Source organism: Dioscorea cayenensis, chromosome 5, assembly GCF_009730915.1.
Source record: "Dioscorea cayenensis subsp. rotundata cultivar TDr96_F1 chromosome 5, TDr96_F1_v2_PseudoChromosome.rev07_lg8_w22 25.fasta, whole genome shotgun sequence".
Classification (NCBI taxonomy): domain Eukaryota; kingdom Viridiplantae; phylum Streptophyta; class Magnoliopsida; order Dioscoreales; family Dioscoreaceae; genus Dioscorea; species Dioscorea cayenensis.
This window is the reverse complement of record NC_052475.1, coordinates 25527361-25546678: the sequence shown is the minus strand read 5'-3', so window position 1 is coordinate 25546678 and position 19318 is coordinate 25527361. Positions and strand designations below refer to the sequence as shown.

The window sequence follows — 19318 nt, the reverse complement described above, 5'->3', positions numbered from 1 at the left end:
TGAATTTAATTTTTATGGATTTGATTTTAGTGTTTGAGAAAAAAACTTGATGAGATTAATTTTTATTTAGTGTTTTATACTTTTTATATGGATTTAGTTTAATTAAATGTTGTGTTTTGAATGTGGAATGATTGGAATCAAGACTTGTTTTGTAACTTTTGTTTGATATGTTGTATTTAAAAATTAATATAGGTTTATTTAATTTAAAAATTAATATAATATTTAATATATTATATTTTATATTTTTATTTATTAAATCCGGTTCGACCCGGTTCGACCGCGGTTGAACCTCTTGACCCTTAAACCTTGGCCTCTTCCGGTTCAAAGGTCCGGCTCGACTACCTAGCTAAAAATAAGATACTATAAAAAAAATGATTTAGATGAAAAATAATCTGTTCAAACACGAGATCGACGAAGAAACTCTTTAATCACTCCAGATGTGAAAATCTTTATTTAAAATTGTTTATTTTATGTAAGTTTTGAGATTCAATTTCAAATTATTTTCAAAATAAACAACTTACATAAAGCATTTGGAGTAAATAGGATAAGAGGTGGTAGACCCTTTCTAGGTTTTTAAATTATTGTTTTTTTTTTTTGAAAAAAAATCAATTGTTAGATTTTTTTTGAGTTATCGGGGATAATTTGAAATTTTGAAGCATGAAAAAAGTTTTTTATAAAAAAATTAATAATGATATATATTAAATGAAGGAATATAATTTAACATTTGGGAGAATTGCTTTTCTGAGTTAATGATATGCACACAAACAAGGAGTCCATCTCATAGCCGATGTGGGACTAAAGGAATTCATGTTCATTACAATACCCCATCGATCAAAGACTGACGCCCTCGTTAGTCCGGATAATCTGGACTCCTGACCAACAGTACTTCACTCAGGGCATTTCACTCAGGGCCTCAAAGACACACCCGACCGACTGGTCGGAACCCTTCTATGGTCGATGCACCGTCGAAACCGGCGTGGACCGACTGTAATCGTGCCCCACATCGACTCTCAACGAAAGCACCAATGTTATGCATACAAGTGGTGAGGAGAGTGTGTCACCAAAAGATCACAAAGAGTCCATCTCATAGCTGATGTGGAACTAAAGGGGTTCATGTTCATTACAGACGTTGCAAGCTTACAACGTGACCCACCTACTAACCTTGATTGAGTGGCAGCTTCTGTTGCAACGCACGCGATCTCAACCTATCAACAATTAGTCCACATGGCGCATCTTTATCTTACCAAAGATAGTCTTCAAAGAATTTTCAATGATTTTCAAATCTTTTACTAAACTTGATCTTCAAGTCATCTAAGTTTAGTTTCATGGTCTTTCAAACTTGATCTTCATTTATTCAAGGTTGGTCTTCAACAATCTTTTTCGTTACCAAGCTTGATCTTTTATTTATCCAATCTTAGTTCTTCAATCTTCTCCATATATGATAATGTCTTCAAATAGATCGGTCCGTAAATAACTTCTCTCCAATTATGCCTTCATTTGGCCTCTCACCAAACTAGGCTTCAAAAAATCTTAGCCTCCAAGTAATTGATCTCTTATGGTCATTGCTTGTAATTCAAGAGATCCCCCAAGTCTTTTATCTTGCCAAAAATAGTTCTTTCAAAATATACCTTCAATAGAATAAAACTACCATATCGTATTGGCTTAGCAATTAGAATAGTTTATCCCATATTTTGTCCACCTAAACGGTCCTTACTTTTTTATTAAATGAACAATTACTTTTTTATTAAATGAACAATTACAGTATTTTTTTTATTACTAAAACTTTAGGGAGCTTAGGATATGATAACTATCATATCCTATTGCTATCCTTTGTTTGGTGTGCCAATAGGATATGATAGTCTTATCCTATTGGTGCGCATCAAACATATGATACACTTTTTTTTTTAAGAACATCCTAAAAATACACTTTAAATGTTAAAGATCAATTCAACTCTTTAAATTGCTTTAAAAAACAAAATTATAAAATTATCTGCAATTTTTAAAATAAAATACCTAATTTTATATTTGAAAGAGTAACTTAAGATCAAGAAAAAAAAAAGTTTAAAAATAAAAAATAAAAATTCGAAGGCAATCCAAACAGTCAAAATAGCTAACAAGAAGAAATCAATGGTCCATGATTTCGCGGTAACGAAGGTATCGTGTCTTTTTAACTCTTAAAAGCAAATCAGGTTTGTCAATCGAAACACGGAACTCTCGATCTACTTCGAATCATTCATTCATTCATTCGTAATAACTCGTCATTAAAACAAATTAGGTATATTTTTTTATGATGAAAGCTGTATCAGCTTAGCTATTCTCCCACCGCTCAACTTCTTTTAGCCAACGACTTCGCGCTTATTACTACTCTTTCTCTTCTCTTCTCTACTCTTCTTCTCTGTCCCAACACCACCGATCCCAATTCATTCATCGTCCTCAATCTCTCTCTCTCTCTCTCTCTCTCTCTCTCTCTCTCTCTCTCTCGTCCCCTTCCCTTCAATTTTTCGAGAATTGGCCTTGGTTTTTCTCTCGATCTCACAGCGTTTCTATTTTTTTGGGTTTTCTTTATCTTGATCTCCTTTTCTCTGATCTTGGTTTGGTTTTTTGTGTTCTTTTGAGTAGGATTTTGGAGATAGATCTTCTCGGGGGTTTCATGGCGCCGACGATCACTTCGGATTTGGTTAAGACCACCTGCGCTCATTGGTAATCCTTACTTGCATATTGAAAAATTTTGAATTTTTTTCCTCTCACTGGTCTTTGATGACAGAGTTTTTAATAAAAATTATTTTTTGTTTTTACCTTTTAAGTTTGTGATTTAGATGATTGCGGAATCAATTGTTTCTAGGGTAGTAAGGGATGCTTGTTTTGTAGATGGATTGACTTGCGTATCTTAAAAATTTTAACTTTTAGGGCAATCTATGCAACATGGTTGGTTTGTTAAGAGTATTTTTTTTTTTTCGTTGCAACCGTATTTGACTGTCATTAATGAGAACAACTTCTTGTTGTAGTAGCCTGGCTAGTAGGTAATGTAGCACTTTCTCTTTTGTTTCTCAAATACGGATCACTTTCATTGTATTATAGGACGAGTTTCCAATAATTCCACTCAACATGTTTCTTGAATGTTTCATGTGAGGAATTGTTGTATTAGGCCTCATGGTCTCCTTATAAAAAGAACCTCATATTTTGATGCTAATTCATACATCTAGCATGATGATCTGTTCTTCCTTGTTGTGGGACTATTTAGTTCATCATCACTTGACATACAACCTCAGTAACTCAATAATCTTTGGTACTTTTGTTAATGAGTCGTTGTCTTGATGTGGGACTATTTAGTTCATCATCTTTAGCACATACCTGCATTCACTAACAACCATTCAACTTTTTCTTTTTTCCTTTTTCTTTTTTATTTTGAAAGATTCTTTGCCTCCATTGCAAATTGAAGATTGGTCCATGACACCCTAGTTCTATCAACAAATTTAAAGTTTGGCTTTTATTGATTGTTGCTGTCTTTGGCTTGCATCTAATAGTAGTGCCTTGATTCCTACCGAATGTCAGTCACACTTGCTAAGCAAACTTATACTTGATTAAGATTGCTTCCAAGATATTATTTGAGTTGAAGAGCAAAAGCTCTCAAAGTAATTTAAATGACTGTCTTTATGCCTGTGTTCTTAAAGATGTTAATTTTATGTTGGCGTTGGGCTGTGTTACTGGTGGGTGATGATGTTAATTTTGGCCTTTGCCCTGCTATTTATTGTATCAATATTGGTCAATGATAGAGTTAGTGCAAGCCAAATAATAAGCAAGTTTATTTAGATGCATGTATCTTATCTTTGCACACTCAGGGAGGGGTGATACTGTGCTAGCATCGAAGTAACATTACTACTGGATGATTTGTAGTTAGTATCACTCGTCTTTTTATAAAAAAATTAAATTGGTGTTCATTGTTACCAGTAGTTATAAACTTCTATACTATTTAACTCATTTTTCAGCCAAGTCTAATTTCTTTGTTGGTGATTCGGACATGCAGTGAGAGAGAAATTCCAACTTCAAACATTGATTTACACTATGTGCATTGTTCCCGCAATCTTCAGAAGTGTACTATTTGTGGTGATATGGTCCCCACAAAGCTTGCTGATGAGCATTACCGTGAAAGTCATGCTCCGGTAATTCCCTAATCCTTATCCACAATTTGTTTTCTAAGATAATTTTGCAACTATCAGGCTACATAGTTTATCGCATCTCTATTCAACTCATTAATCATATGGATTTTAATCTTACGTGCACATTACTAGCTCCATTTCTTCAAAGTCTGATAGCTTGTCAATTAGCAAAATTGATGCTGGATTAGACCATCACAATCAGACTGGATTAGAGCTTACTTGAAATTGGTCAACTTCCGCATATTGGAAGGCATTGCTTTGTGGTGCAGTTAGTCAAAATTAATTTTCTGTTAGCACAATTAACATGGTTTGATTTTTAGCAGAAATAGCTTTTGGGATTTTTGAATTAGATTGAATTATCACAAATGATTGACTGGTTGCTAATAATGTTTTATAACAAATATAATTCGCCAAAAATTAGCGGTCAAAGAGAAAAAGCAGAACCAAGTGGATAACCTGAAAAAGTTGTCTGAGTTTAAAGAAACAGTTAGCTTGATATAAATAAGAAAGCCTATAATATGTGTTGTTTGCTAGAACATTCTTTAAGCTTGAGTCAGAAGTTAATCATTGCTTTTTTGCATTATCTATTTTCTGTATAAAACATGTTCTTGAGAACCTCTTGGTAGCCAAGTCGATATAATTTATGCCTTATCCATTTTCTTTATAAACTATCGTCTATCGCCATTGCAAATGCTCTAGAATTGTTGTAACTTGGGAGATTTGTACATCTACTTTAATAAATCAACAACAAACACTCCTCTGAACCACAAAGTGTAGTCCTCCTCCAATCTTAGCATATAATAGTTCACACAAAGCATTTTTGAAAATATCATCTCCTGTGTTTTATATTTCAATTTTACAAAAATAAAGGACATTAGAAAAGCCATGCCACATGAAGCGTGTACCAAATATTGTAAGAATTATCCACCAATGCACACACTTTGGAAAGTATATCAAAATGCCTTCTTAATTAGGATTTGTCGTTTCTCTCTTTCTTTATTGGCCATTCTAATTATTCACCTAACAAAGCGCTCCATTGGGCATCGTTTATTTTATTTTATTTATTGATTACATTTTCTTGTTGTATGTGTGCTTTTCAATAAGGGTAATTTTCAATTTTAAATACGGTTAGGTTTTGTAAAGATGAAGAATATGGAATGCTATAATTGGAACTTCTGTTTTGGGCAGTTCATTTAGTCTTTTCCTATGAGAAAATTAATATGGATAGCATTTATTTTAGCTTTTAATTCTACTGATAATATAAAGTTTTACAAATACCGATAATGTTGTTAAATGCTATGTTTATATGATAAATTATAATAATTGAATTTGTTCAAATTTTTGGACAATGGTGTTTCAAACTCCATATAAATTAAATTTTGAACTTGATCAATTATATAACATCTATATTGGAACACATGACACATAGTTTGGCTTTTGACATTGACATTGACATTGGTGTTTTGGTTAATATTCTATCCCCATTTCAAACAGATAGATTGTTCACTTTGTGGTGAAGCCATAGAACGTGAAGCATGGACAGTTCACAAAGGTGAAAGATGTCAACAGAGAATGGTTACTTGTGAATATTGCGAGTTTCCATTGCCTGCTGTGGACCTTTTAAATCATCAGGTAATAATTGTTGATTGTGCCTGGGTAAATGAGATGTTTCTCAGATTAGTGTGTAAGTGCTTTTCTAATCGGTTCTCTCACCTGTAAATACAGGAAATATGTGGGAACCGGACAGAATATTGTCAGATTTGTAACAAGTATGTAAGGTTGCGTGAGCAGATTGCTCATGAAAATCAGTTTCATAGCAATTGGAATGGTACAGCTGAATCTTCCAGGTATTGATTTAACATACTTAATCTTCTTTCACATATATTTTCTTGTCCAATCAAGGTTTATTAGTGACTCTTATTGCCAAGGAAACACTAATTATGAAAGACAAACTGAAAGATAAATTTGTAGAATAGCATTACTGGCTTTTCCCAATGAAAGATGAAACTTACAACAGATAGCTAAATTGTGATGCTTTGTGCCCTTTGTTGATTTATTTCACCTTAAATTCTCATTTTAAGTTTAAGATCTTGTGAACTCTTTGGGTATGTCATAAAATCAGGAAGTTTATCCAGTTCAAATTACTTTACTTTTGACATATTTTTTGGTATCCTTTTTATAAAATGAAGCGACGCACAACCGATTGAAAGAGAAGAAGATGCTCATAGAAGGCAACCGCAAAATTCTCCGAAGAGACAAATATTATTTACAATCGCTGTAACAGGAATCGCCGTTCTCATAGGATCTATTTTCCTTCAGCAAGGTAAAGAGCCTGAACAGTAACAATGGTAGTAGTACCAGCTGTGTTATCTCAAACAATACTCTGAAATTTATGGATTCTATTCATCACCTAACTAAGGTGATACATGAACCTTATTTTCTCATGTAAAACAAACTAATGACATTGAACTCTTTCTTTATTCACTTATAATGAAGTCCCCCTGTTATGGAATTCTTAAAAATTTTGCATTCTTTTGATTTTGGTTCTTTATTTTGACTATGAGATTCACAAGTATAAAAGAAGGGAAACGGAGGAGATGGTGTCTCAGCTCGTTGGATTATTTGGTTTTATATTAAGGCTATCAAGTTCTTCCCATAAGGCACTTATTTTGGTTTTATATCCAAAGTTCCATTTCACTTTAAACTTCATCATCACTTATTTTGGTTAAAAAATGAAACTAAAAAACTGAAATCTAAAATCTCTATGGCTAAACTAATGCATGAATCTTCAATTTAATTTATAAATTAAAATGGAATTTAGAGCATGAAAACATGACATTATTGAAGAGTAGAGGAGTTAAATGGTTTTTTTCCTGTAGCATTGGGTCCGGATGCATCCCTACCAACTATAAAAACAAGGAAGCACTGCGCCGCCCAAAACAAGCAAACATAGACAAGGCCACCCTCACACCACCTAATCTTTTTTTTATTTTCTTTTAGGTATTAATGTTTTGCAAGCATGCAACCTGCTCTCTCAATCATTCAACACATCATCATCTTCAGCATTTTTATTTCTTAATATATTTATACACTCATCGTTATTGTTATTGTTATTGTTTATGTGATGTGCCCATTTGACTCTTTGTTCAATCATTGGAAATATATATATCATTGTGTGGAGTGCCAATGCATTGCATGTAAAGGAATAGAAGTGATTTGAACATTAGCAAAGTTGTGTTCAGTTTTTTTGTTTTAAAAACAAATACATGCAAGCCACGTCGGGGGTGTAATCTGTGCCCACACTCTACTTGAACTGAAGTTCAAATTTGTCTTTTCAGTAGAATACAGACACATTATACATGGTATCCAATATTAATAAATTAAGAAAACATTGTTGTGATAATGTGTTTGCTGTCTGCATAAAAGATAAAAGCAATGGAATTAATAGCTCACATTTTTAAATTTTTTTCATATTTTCATCTGGACAAAGCCAAAGTGCAAACATCTAAATATAAATATATAAACTACATAGTGATCCTTGTTTGAATGCATTATTCGTCCTATAGAATCATAGCACCATTGCCACTAATTCAAGGAAAAAAAGGTTTCTTTTACTTGTACACCTTCTTGTGATTTGATTGAAGGTTGATGATTGAATCATACATAATTCCAGAGTTTTAGAATCTGACTGTTTTCAAGTGTTACTCACATGCATTTGTTTGTTACCATTCTTTTTCCATGACTAATTGTTGATAATATATATATATATATATGTTAAGATAAATAAAAAACAGAGATCAGTTGCTAGTCAAGGACAAAACCTAAATAAAATAGAAAAGGTGTTTCAAGGGAGAAAGCAACTAGACAGCCAACAAGATAGACTTGACTCTTGATTAGAGAGATTGGAGTTATCATAAACATATTTTAGTTTTTTAGTTTTTAGTGTTAATAATTTATTAAAAATAACACATAATGCCTTATTGATAAAGTGTAAAGACATAAGTCTAATGATGAAACACTAAAATGATATAAAGATTTATATGATACATACGCCTTAGGACTGATATCAGGAAATCGACAAGCATAATTTTATTTATTTAATTTTTTTTATGGAATGTAGACAAGTCATATATCATAAATATTTACAGATAAAGAGTTAATATCTTACACATATATGCCATCATTTTATACTTACAATACCATATAATGCACCATCTTCATAATGCACATACATTAATTTTTTTGTAAATTTTAATTCAATTAAAACTTATAGTCTATTATTTCTGTTAAATATTATAATTCTAAAATGATTTTTAATATAGAGAATTAATACAAACTTAATCATTTGAGAAATTTCAAAATATATGTTTACCAAAACTACTCAGAAGCTCAACTAAATTGGTTTTTGATCAAATTTAACTTTAGAAACCTCTCTTATGATATTTAAATTGAAGTTTTTTTTTAGCTTTGGTGCCTCTTGATATATCTGAGCAATAGAAGTCATAATTATGTAAATCTAACATATAATAATTAATTTCATCCAGACTAATAAAATTTATACCCAACTTACATTAATATGTTATAATTGTAACACACCCTCACACCCAACCATTGACTAACCACACTTGTCTTACAATTAATTATCCAAATTCATGGACTGCCCAATATCAAGTCACCTACTCTCCACATTAAATCAATCCTCCATTCAATAATTTATTGGAGAATTAAAAATAGGTTATGTATCATTCTATATATATGTGTGTGTGTGTGTGTGTGAAAATTTTTAAAATATATTGTTGAGCAATTTATTTTGTCAAGGTCCTCTTAGAATGAATGAGTAGCAAAAGCTCATTTAAAATAAGAAACCCCAAACTTTGTCCCAACCTACTCTAAAGAGAAAAATATTTTGCTGAAAGTCCATATGAAGTATTGCATTTATATTAAAAATTTAGGTCAATCACATGAGTTTGTCAAATGTCTTCATGGACAATAAATAAATAAATAAATAAATAAACAAAGAAATAATGAAGTTGAAGTTTTTCGCTTATAAGTTGTAATCGTGTATGTCTGGCTTTGACCTTCTACCTTAATATTTGGCATTTGTTTTTTTAAATAATTTAAATGACAGTAAATATTTTATTTTTTTACTTCTTTTATTAGAAAATAAACATTTTAATATATTCTTTTATATATATATATATATCATACATATGTTTGAACATGATTTTTAAAAATTATTTTATTAAGAAAATTTTAACAAATGCAACCTTAATACTTTCACCCATTTAAATACTCCCATAAATTCAATTATTGATTTTAAGTAAAATTAAACTAATAAATAACTTACGAAATTTGAGTCATTTTAGTAAAATAATATATATGTTATCCATTAATTTGATCTGCTTATTTATTTTATTTTATTTAACCGATATCTTTACCATACTAATTTACTAAGAATTGCGGACTCTAAACTAATCCTAATTAAGATATTGAAATAACTATTTAAAAGCAAACTTTTTTAAAACTAAAGTTTTATATATGAGAAAAGGGTTTCTGTGGACGTACACAGATGTCTACAGACAACAACAGTAAAATTAAGATAATGCACAGTGAGAGCAATCTTGTAATTTTGGAAAACACTTCATCACACTTTTTACTGTACAATGTTTATAAACACAATATTACTGTTTATTAAATAGTACAGAACCGTTGGATTGAAATCCAACGGCCCAGAATAAACGAATATGTGGCATAGAAGATTGATGCTCTTTTATATATATATATATATATATATAATTGAACTCATCCCCTTCTTAATAGAAAAATAGTAACTCTCTTCTTCCGCTTGAAAGATCAAAAAAATCAACTTTCTTTTCGCAAAAATTGAGTTGAATGGTTTATTCATTTTATAAAAAAATTAGAAATCATTTATTTAAGTCAACCTGAGTCTCTCATTTGGATCAACGCTCAATAGATTTGTTTAACAAGTGGATGGAAAGGTCAAAAAGGCCAAAAAGAATTGTAATTCAAACATTAAAATGAATAATCATATATAATAATAATAATGATTTGCAGTGAGATCTGATCTGATGAGATAGGGAAGTTTTGAAAAATGGTCAAATGAGTTAGAGATGGTAGTCATGGGTGAGTCAGGGTGGTGACAGAGAGTGAACAGGAATGTGCAGAGAATCTTAATGGCAAAAAGATGATAAGTGGAGCACAAAATGTAGGAAAGAATGAGACAGAGTTAATTGATTAGTGATGGGAGCAGGACTTGGAGCAGCAAGGCAAAAGCTAATGAGTAAAATGATGACTCAAAACACATGTTACAACTACAACAACAACAACAACAATAACTCTTTATCTCTCTCTCTCTCTCTCTCTCTCTCTGACATTGTCTTGCTTCATTGCCAGTCTTTTTTTGTTGTCTTTGCTCTTGTTTGTCACCTTCTCTTTGTTGCTTATTTCCTCATCTCATTATGCTCTTCCATCTCCTTTCTGTCTTCCCTTCATCCATTTCTTTTGAATCCCTGTCCTTTTCTTTTTTTCCTAAATTTATCACCACTTTCTGAAATGATTTTGTTTTAATTTGATGCATTCGTTCATTCATTCGTTCCCTTCTAATCTCGGATTTATAGTGTGGTTCACTTATTAATGATTGAGAATAGTAAATCAATAGCTTATGTATTAATATATTAGAATGTGTTGTTAAATCCTCCCACTCGCATGATTTTTTATTATTATTTATAAAATAGGCAAACACAAATGTGAAATTAATCCTTCTTAATAACTTGTGCCTTTATTTTAAATAAACTTTAAGGTTTAATTTCGAATTTTCTCAAAATAAACACTCTACGCAAAAAATTACATATCAATAGACCAAAAAAGATTATTAATCTCCTACTCATATGATAATCTTTGTATTTATACAAATATATTTAAAGAAAAAAATAATATATACTTATAAGTATAGTTGTCTAAAAATTATGCACTCACAACCATCACCAAAAAGTAAAAAATCATTATTGACAAATATGATCTCTATGTGTTCAACTATTTTTTCCTTAGAAAAAAAAAAATCCATTTTACCTTAATTCTTATCCATGGTCTGACATGCATTAATAAATAAATAAGTATATACAACGAAGAAAAATAAGTTAATTTAATTGTTAACCATAACGATTAAATGAAAATCTACATATTGTAAATACGCGCGCACGCGCACACACATGTGACATGTCTCATATATAGAATCATACAAAAGGATATTTTTATAAATTTCCTTGTATAATTATATAATCACTTTTTGAACATTTCCATTAATAATAATAATATCATTAAATACAATGCATATTCTAACAGTAACATGCTCACATATCAACTAAAAATCAATCAGTAGTTATGATTGCTAACTAAATTTATCATCAATAATTAATTCAATATATATATATATATATATATTATATAAGTTTGGTGTGAAATGGTGAAGAAAACTGAAGACAAGGACAAAAATATCCAAAATGCCAGGCTAGCTTCACTTCTAGTGTCGTGTCTCTCTCTCTCACCGAATCAAAAACCGAACCAAAACCATTCTTTTTTTTCGTTTTTTTCTCAATATATATCATCTTCATTCTTTTATTTCTTTGAGAAATCACAAAGAAATGAGAAGTTGATACTGTTTCTTTGGGGTTTTCTTCTTCTCTTGCTCGCTGTTTTGTCTCTCATTTTTTTGGCATTTGAGAAATGCAAATGTATTCCAGTGCTGGTGATTGTCTTGGATCACTGGAAGGCACGAATCTCTCCAGAGATGCTTGTCTTTTGCTCACCAGTGATCCTAAGCCTCGTCTCCGTTGGACTGCTGAGCTTCATGAGCGTTTTGTTGATGCTGTCACCCAGCTTGGTGGCCCTGACAGTGAGTTTTCTTCTTGTTGTTGTTGTTTTTGCTCTAATTGTGCGGTTTTTTTTTTTAATGATTTTTGTTTTATATGGTTGTGTGGAAAATGATAGACATTTCTCAATTTTGATGTTGGAGTGAATGGATGATTTTTCAGTGTTGCAGAGTATTAAAATTGAATTTTGGGCGCAGGTTTTGGTGAATTTAGGGATTTAGGAATGTGGTTTGGAGGATTTGGCATGAATGTACCCCTTGCAATTGATAAGGGCATTTCTGTATTCATTGTTAAAAGGGAAAAGAGAAAATTAATGAAGAGGGGTGATAGATTGTGAATCACTGTCATTGGATGGTATTTTTCTGGTTCATCAGATGTGTGGTATTCTTCTACTGATTGAAACTAGATTGTTCTTTTTGATTTTGACTAAAAAGTGGGGTTTTTCACATGTTAATTTGATTGAGGACAGTGATGCTTGCGGTGAATTGATGTCTTTTTGACAAGTTAAATGTTCTTTTCTGATCCAAGGCTTCTTGACTTTGAGAATCACATTGACATTATGCACCACAATATTTTGAACTTAATGTTTGACAGGTTCAGTTTCAGTTGGTGCTATTTTAGTTTACTCTGTGGTTCCTTTTTGTAGTACAGGTTGCTTCTGTAACTTTTTTTGTGAAAGTTTTTCGAGCTGTCTAATGTGAGTCTGACTGGTACTTTCTTGCACTCAATGAAGACATTGATTTTTGACAATTGTGGTCATTTGAATGGTTCCATGTGATTAAGAATAGGCTTACTGTTGATGACTTTATATTTAGTTATTGTACATGATAGTCTTGTGCATAAGATTTCTGTTGACAAAGAACAGGAAGAGTCAAATATTAGCAAAGGGAAAACCTTACTTGTGTGTTATAATGTCCATAATGCTTCCTCCATAAGACCATGCACATCTTTATAAAATCGTTTATGGAGCTTAAAATCTTTGTTGTGAATCCAAGTGTAGTTTTCCCTAAAACTTTTCAAGGCTGTTCATTGCTAGGTTAGACATTTGTTCCTGTTAAATGACTCTGTTCTTGTATGTTTTGCAGAAGCGACACCAAAAACCATTATGAGAACAATGGGTGTCAAGGGCCTAACTCTCTACCATTTGAAGAGTCATCTTCAGGTCTGTTTCTCTCCTCATGAAAATGTGCAATTTTTTTTTTCTAAGCAAAATAGAACCCAATTTTAACGTTTTATATTGCTATATATATCTATCTTAAGCTGAAGAAGAAGATGCTGCAAACACTAAATTGTTTTCTTGAAGAAGCATGTAACTAAATATTATTAGTGTGGAAATAATATTGGTTTTTGTATTGCTTAATATCTTCAAAACATTGTGTTATGTGCTATAAAGCTGATTTGTTATGTTCTATGCTATTTAGTTAGTACAGAAAACCCTTATTCGACGATGTTTGTGATCAACTTACGATTCAAATAATAACCATGTATTATCATTTCTCGCATATTATGCAGAAATATAGATTGGGTAGACAAGCCTCCAGCAAGGAGAACCCAGATAATTCCAAGGAAGGTGTGTACAATCCTCCTCTCTCCCTTGACTCATGAACCTATATATTTGCTTGGTTATCTTAATTGATTTGGATGTTAAATGCTGAAGATTTGATTATAGTTGATGAAGGCCTACTCATGGACCTTTTGATCAACATTTATGTGTTTTATTTCCCAAGAATATGACAATTATTGGGAGATAGAAAATTGCAAATCCATCATGTACAATTTTGACAGGACAAAATCCAACTCCAATTGTTCATAAATAATAAATGCTAAAATTGTAAAGCTATTGTTTTATTGTAGTACTAATTCTATGTTCGGTAATTACCACATTACTCGCACACCCATTAGCTGCAAAACAATTAATCTAAACCTCTCTATCATCTAACCCAATTTGCATTTATTCAAATAATTAACATATCTTTCGCATAGCCTGTTAATTGTTACCTGAGGTTTTAATTAGTTAAACTTGGTGATTCCTTGGTGCTGTTCTGCTTTTGATTTTAGTTTAATATCGTATTGCCATGGGATTTCAGGAAATGACATTAGTGAGAATCAGGGATCTGGACCAAAACCACTACCATCATCATCGTCGTCAAAATTAATTACTCAAGAGTTGAATGAGTAAGATTTTTGAGTTGTATGTAGGCTATGTGGCCTTTTTTTCCTCAATGATATCTCACTCAGTTCTTTCTCAGTGGATGTAATGAGGCAATGAAAGTCCAAATGGAACTCCAGAGAAGACTGCACGAGCAACTAGAGGTTAATCTTTTTCCCTTGGTTCAAGAATTTGTTCACCTTCAGTCTTGTCTTTTGGAAATAAGATTTTTTATTTTTAATGGTTAATAATTCATTGAGGCATTGATACAATACTGGCCTTAAGTTCTATACAAACGTGGCTATCATTCAATTCTACACTTTTTTCCCCCACATATCTAAAAAGAAATTTCGAAATGGTTATGCATAAACAGATAATAACCCCAGTTTCCATGTATGTTTCATTCCCCAGGTTCAGAGGCATCTTCAGGTTCGCATTGAAGCTCAAGGCAAGTACTTGCATTCCATACTGGAGAGAGCCTGCAATGCCCTTTCGGAAAACAACCATTCAAAATCAGAAGCAGAGTTAGTGAAACACGAAATTCTTGAACTGTCAAACATCACTGAATTAGACAATGGCTTAAACATCCTGTCTGAATCAATCAACATGCCATTTTATGATATTGCTTTGACATGCCTAGAAAATAAATCAATGAATGCTGGAGTCCGTCAGATAGCTGAAGGTTCAAGTGAAAGCTGCTTGACATCGCCAATTAATAGCCCTGCAAGTGTGCAGGCAATCTTCAATTCCAATATTTCTCTCAAGAAAAGACCCTGGCATTGTCTGGAGACAATGATTCACATGGCTGGGATGGAAACATGCGGAAGGATTTGAGTTATTTGATAGTGACCAGCACTGGATTTGTTGAAGTCCTGGTTTCCAAACTTCGTTGGAAGGGGGACTCTTATCAGAGACAAATGCATTCTGCAAGAAAGCATTGTAGCAAAATCAATAGAAAGCTCAACATGTTCTTGCATCCTTTCTTTTTTTGTAATTATTTTTTCTCATTGTCTTTCATATTATAGGAAACATTCCAACTGGAAAATCAAAGTTCTAGTTACTCTTTGAAGTATACACTTGGTTTTTTTAGGAAATGCTCATGCTGCGGTTATTTAAGAATTCCAGACTTGCATTATATATAATAATACCACAGGTCCATGCTGGTTTGATAAACAAATTAAATTCTCTAATTTTAGCTGAGTTAAATCTAATCTGAAAAACCCATATTGATGAAAAAAAAATTCCGTAGTAATGTCCCAGCAAGACAAATTTTAAGGTACAAGTTTAAGAAACAGTGACAATATTCTCATCAAATAATTACATTCGTGCAGCAGGAATGCCGAGCTTGTAGTAGTATTGACAGTATCCCGCTAAAAAGCTTTAGTACCAAAAACTTTAGACCTGAATTATAAGCTTTGGACTAGGATTACAACAATCAAGTCAAAAAGTACAACAATTAAACTAGAAGCTTAAATCCCAGTTTCAAATTCTGAATGCTAAAGGCCTGTGTGAAGACAAATGATCTCATGAATGGTGGATCTGCAAGGTTGTTCTCTCAAGAGAACACCTCAAACAATATTCATCCAACCATTGTGCGCTTCCGGCCTCGTTGTCTCACTGCAAATAATGTAAGTATTACATACCATTGTAGAACGAACAGAACAGCTGAAGACAGGAAAAGAAAAATTGGGTAGGCTTCAGCTTTCATACCTTGGGCTAGCTTGTTTAGTGTTGATGACCATTGTTTTGAAGACTTCCTGTAAGCAGCAAGTACTCGTTCCATCTGTAATAAAAAAACACATGAATCAGAAAAAATAAATCATCTGCTTGACTCCATTTCACAACATAGGAATATTACAGATAGCATTAATAAATTAAACACCAACTGCCAATCTGATAAATTATACAGGAAAACCATCGAGTTGTCAGTAGACATTATAGTCTCATGAAAGTAGAGATGCATTAGAAAACTGTAGGAGAATCGTAAGTCTAAGATGTTTTCAATCTCAAGAAGCATAGATCTAGAAGTTGGAACAGATAAAGGCAGTGACATTGTTACATAGTTTAGGGTATCATAAGCCATCCTGTTCAAGTGCATGCAGTTTAATGGTTAATTAGATGCTTTAAGGATCCCTGTGTGAGAAGGATGTGAAGTTTTCCTTCTACCCAAGATAAGCAACAGCCAAACAAGGATATAAAGGAAAGCTTACCACATTGCCGCATGATGAATGCATGGATAGCAAAGCTCTCTCAAGGACGTATAGATCCACTGCTTTATCCTCAGGTAGAGTAGAAGTGAAACTCAGTCCAAAATCAATGAGCACCTGAAGCAAAAAAGATGCATGATGGGAACTGTTTCTGCAATGTTAAGATGTGCATTATGGAAAAAATTTAATACATCTGAGAAACTGATTTCAATCCTGCAGATCCATTAAAGTGATCAAGATTTTGTGCAAGATTAGGAAGAACTGCACACAATAAGAGTTACTTCCAAATTACCAGCCGATTAGTACCCTGCTGGATAATCATATTGGAAGTTGTCAAATCACCATGAACAAGACCTCCATCATGCAGTTTTGCAATAGCATCCCCTATCTGTGCTGCAATATCATCCAGACACTCCTCAATGACACCATGTGACCCAAAATCTAGGAGTACTTCCTTCACAGAAGAACCTTGGACATACTCAAAAGTGAGAGTATGCAACAAATGGTCCACAGCATACAATGCTGGAGTAGGAACACCAAGTTTCCGTGCTTTTGTCATGCAGCGAGCTTCCTGGATACAATATCAAAAATGCACTGGGGGAAATGAGAAAGAGTTACTTTCATTTTTTTAAAAAAAGAAAAAGAAAAGAGATGACCAAGCATAATCAAACAATTTACAGACATGCAAAAGAAATAAGAAAATTGAGTCAAGATGCAATAATGTTGCAAAGGGAATATCAACCGTTCAGTGTAAAATAAAGCTGAAGGCGCCACCAGAACCATTATCAACTTTACACACACACAAACATGAATTCTTCAGGAAATATATAAACAATGGAAACCAATCTTGAAAATGCAAGTGAAAAAACAAAAGTGACAAACCGCATTCAAGCGTTTAAGAGTCAATTTTGAATCCAGCAAAGGATGTCTATACTTCTTTGAAAATCTCTCTTTGACAATGGCCTTACGACCCACAAAGGTAGACTCATATACTCTCTGGAAAAATGTCAGCAAGCATTAGTGAACAATTATGCACCAAAAAAATAAGAGAACTTAGGATTAGGAGTCACATACAGCCTCTGCTCCCTGTTTCAACAGAACACCAAAATCTTTTTCTCTTTCCTGATCAATCTCCATATTGTAGCTATGTCAATGAATTGGAGTACCTGCCAAAATTGCAGTAGAAAAGTTTACCCATCCCCAGATATAAGAAGAATAGCACACTCACTTTGTATTGAGAATATAAAATGAACCATACGTTATGACACTCTAGACAACCCAGATGAAATTTAAGGAGACAGATTGCATTTTCAATGTGATAACCTTTTTTAGCATTATGTATTCCTACTAGCAAACAATCATATTTTTAACTTAGAGGGAAAAATTAGCATTAACATAAACCTGCATACACAATTTTCCAACAAACAGGATCGTGCTAGTCAACATCATATTATGAATCCAACAGAAAAACCATATCTTTGTGAATAAGTAGTGAATAATGAACAAAGATTGCCTAATCTAAAATAGAGGAATTCAATCAAATTACCAACATGAGTAAAAATATTTTTATTAAAAAAAAAAAAAATCATGCCTGGCCCATAATAGATTGAGCACATGATGACACCTAATGACATTAAGGTTCCACGCTTTACCCAACAAATCATATGAACACTGATGCTAAAAAATCACCCTCAAAAATAACAAGCAACTATTCCTTTCTCCACAAGCAAAGAAGTCCCTAGTCTTTAAACAACTAAAATAACCAACCAGTTACTGATATGAAGAATGAAAACACTTCCCAACTAAAATAATAAATCAAGTATTAAAACAGATTACACAAAACCCCACTTTTTTCAGAAAAATTCCAATATAAGCACCATGGTGACCTGATAAAAAAATTTGTTATTTAACTTGATCTAATTTGTATTCTTCTCAATCAGCCAAAAAGAAAACAAAAATATGAGTTTGACAACCCACAAATTGCAACAAACTTATCCACATGAATCATGAACAGTACTTTCATTTTTCATAAAGAAAAAACACGCTTTTATAAATAATTCAATATACCACAAATTTCAACAAAATTCAAGGCTATAAATAATCAATTCATGCCTTATCAAAACTATGCTTTTAATATGTAAAAATTATGTCACTACAAACTCTTTCCACTCCCCCAAGTTCCATGTCACCAACCACAGGAAATAAATGAATGTCAAGGCCAAATCTACAGCTTTTAATATGTAAAAATCATGTCACTACAAGACTCTTTCCACTCCCCCAAGTTCCATGTCACCAACCACAGGAAATAAATGAATGTCACGGCCAAATCTACAGCCAAAAATTCCACAAATTTCCATCTCAAAACAGCAGTTACATCAGTCCCTTCTAAAATTTCCCAAATTTTCTTCTTTTTAGCCCTAGATCCACCATGAAAATGTAACCATGGATCATCTCATGCCTAATCACTAAAATACATCAAACAGAAACAAATTATGAATCCTTAAACTTCAGAGGAAAATCTTAAATCAAATGATCACAAAAACAACAAAAGATTGAAACTTTTCTTACCTTACGAAATAGCTTTTCTCTCTCCTTTCCCTATAGTGCTTCAAATAAACTATCGAGAGAGATGGAGGGAGGAAGTGAAAGGGGGAAAAATGGCGGCTGATGAACTGAGGCGTGAGGGGTGTCGTTTGTTTGATAAACTTATAATGGAATTTGTTTTTCAAAACAACCCTCAACTTTTAAATTTTTCATACATGTCCCTGAAAAGTTTGTAATATTTTTTAAATGGAGCTAGTGCAAGTATAGTTTGATGCATTTAATTTATAATGGAGTGGGTATATAACATTTATTTATCTATTTTTGGTAAATCTTAGTAATAAATCATAAGTGACAATGCAATATTTTTCAAAT

General features: G+C 32.4%; 3 protein-coding genes across 3 annotated transcripts; 2 read left to right on the top strand and 1 right to left on the bottom strand.

Annotated features, from left to right (window-relative positions):
• Positions 1 to 2224: 2224 nt before the first annotated feature.
• On the top strand, positions 2225 to 6679 carry LOC120259830 (XIAP-associated factor 1). The gene is made up of 6 exons (XM_039267277.1): positions 2225 to 2275; positions 2620 to 2700; positions 4025 to 4160; positions 5652 to 5789; positions 5883 to 6004; positions 6347 to 6679. Exons 2-6 carry the CDS (start codon positions 2651 to 2653, stop codon positions 6498 to 6500), a joined length of 600 nt encoding a protein of 199 aa, XP_039123211.1. The 5' UTR covers positions 2225 to 2275; positions 2620 to 2650; the 3' UTR covers positions 6501 to 6679.
• Positions 6680 to 11671: 4992 nt separating this feature from the next.
• Positions 11672 to 15267, top strand: LOC120260508 (protein PHR1-LIKE 3-like). Its single transcript, XM_039267994.1, has 6 exons — positions 11672 to 12069; positions 13132 to 13208; positions 13559 to 13616; positions 14134 to 14221; positions 14296 to 14359; positions 14607 to 15267. Exons 1-6 carry the CDS (start codon positions 11901 to 11903, stop codon positions 15027 to 15029), a joined length of 879 nt encoding a protein of 292 aa, XP_039123928.1. The 5' UTR covers positions 11672 to 11900; the 3' UTR covers positions 15030 to 15267.
• Positions 15268 to 15441: 174 nt separating this feature from the next.
• LOC120262430 (EKC/KEOPS complex subunit bud32) lies at positions 15442 to 19088 on the bottom strand. Its single transcript, XM_039270533.1, has 7 exons — positions 18971 to 19088; positions 17477 to 17568; positions 17285 to 17398; positions 16695 to 16973; positions 16406 to 16519; positions 15906 to 15978; positions 15442 to 15812 (listed from the first exon to the last, which is right to left on the bottom strand). The coding sequence occupies exons 2-7, from the start codon at positions 17537 to 17539 to the stop codon at positions 15775 to 15777; spliced, it is 681 nt and encodes a 226-aa protein (XP_039126467.1). The 5' UTR covers positions 17540 to 17568; positions 18971 to 19088; the 3' UTR covers positions 15442 to 15774.
• Positions 19089 to 19318: the final 230 nt, after the last annotated feature.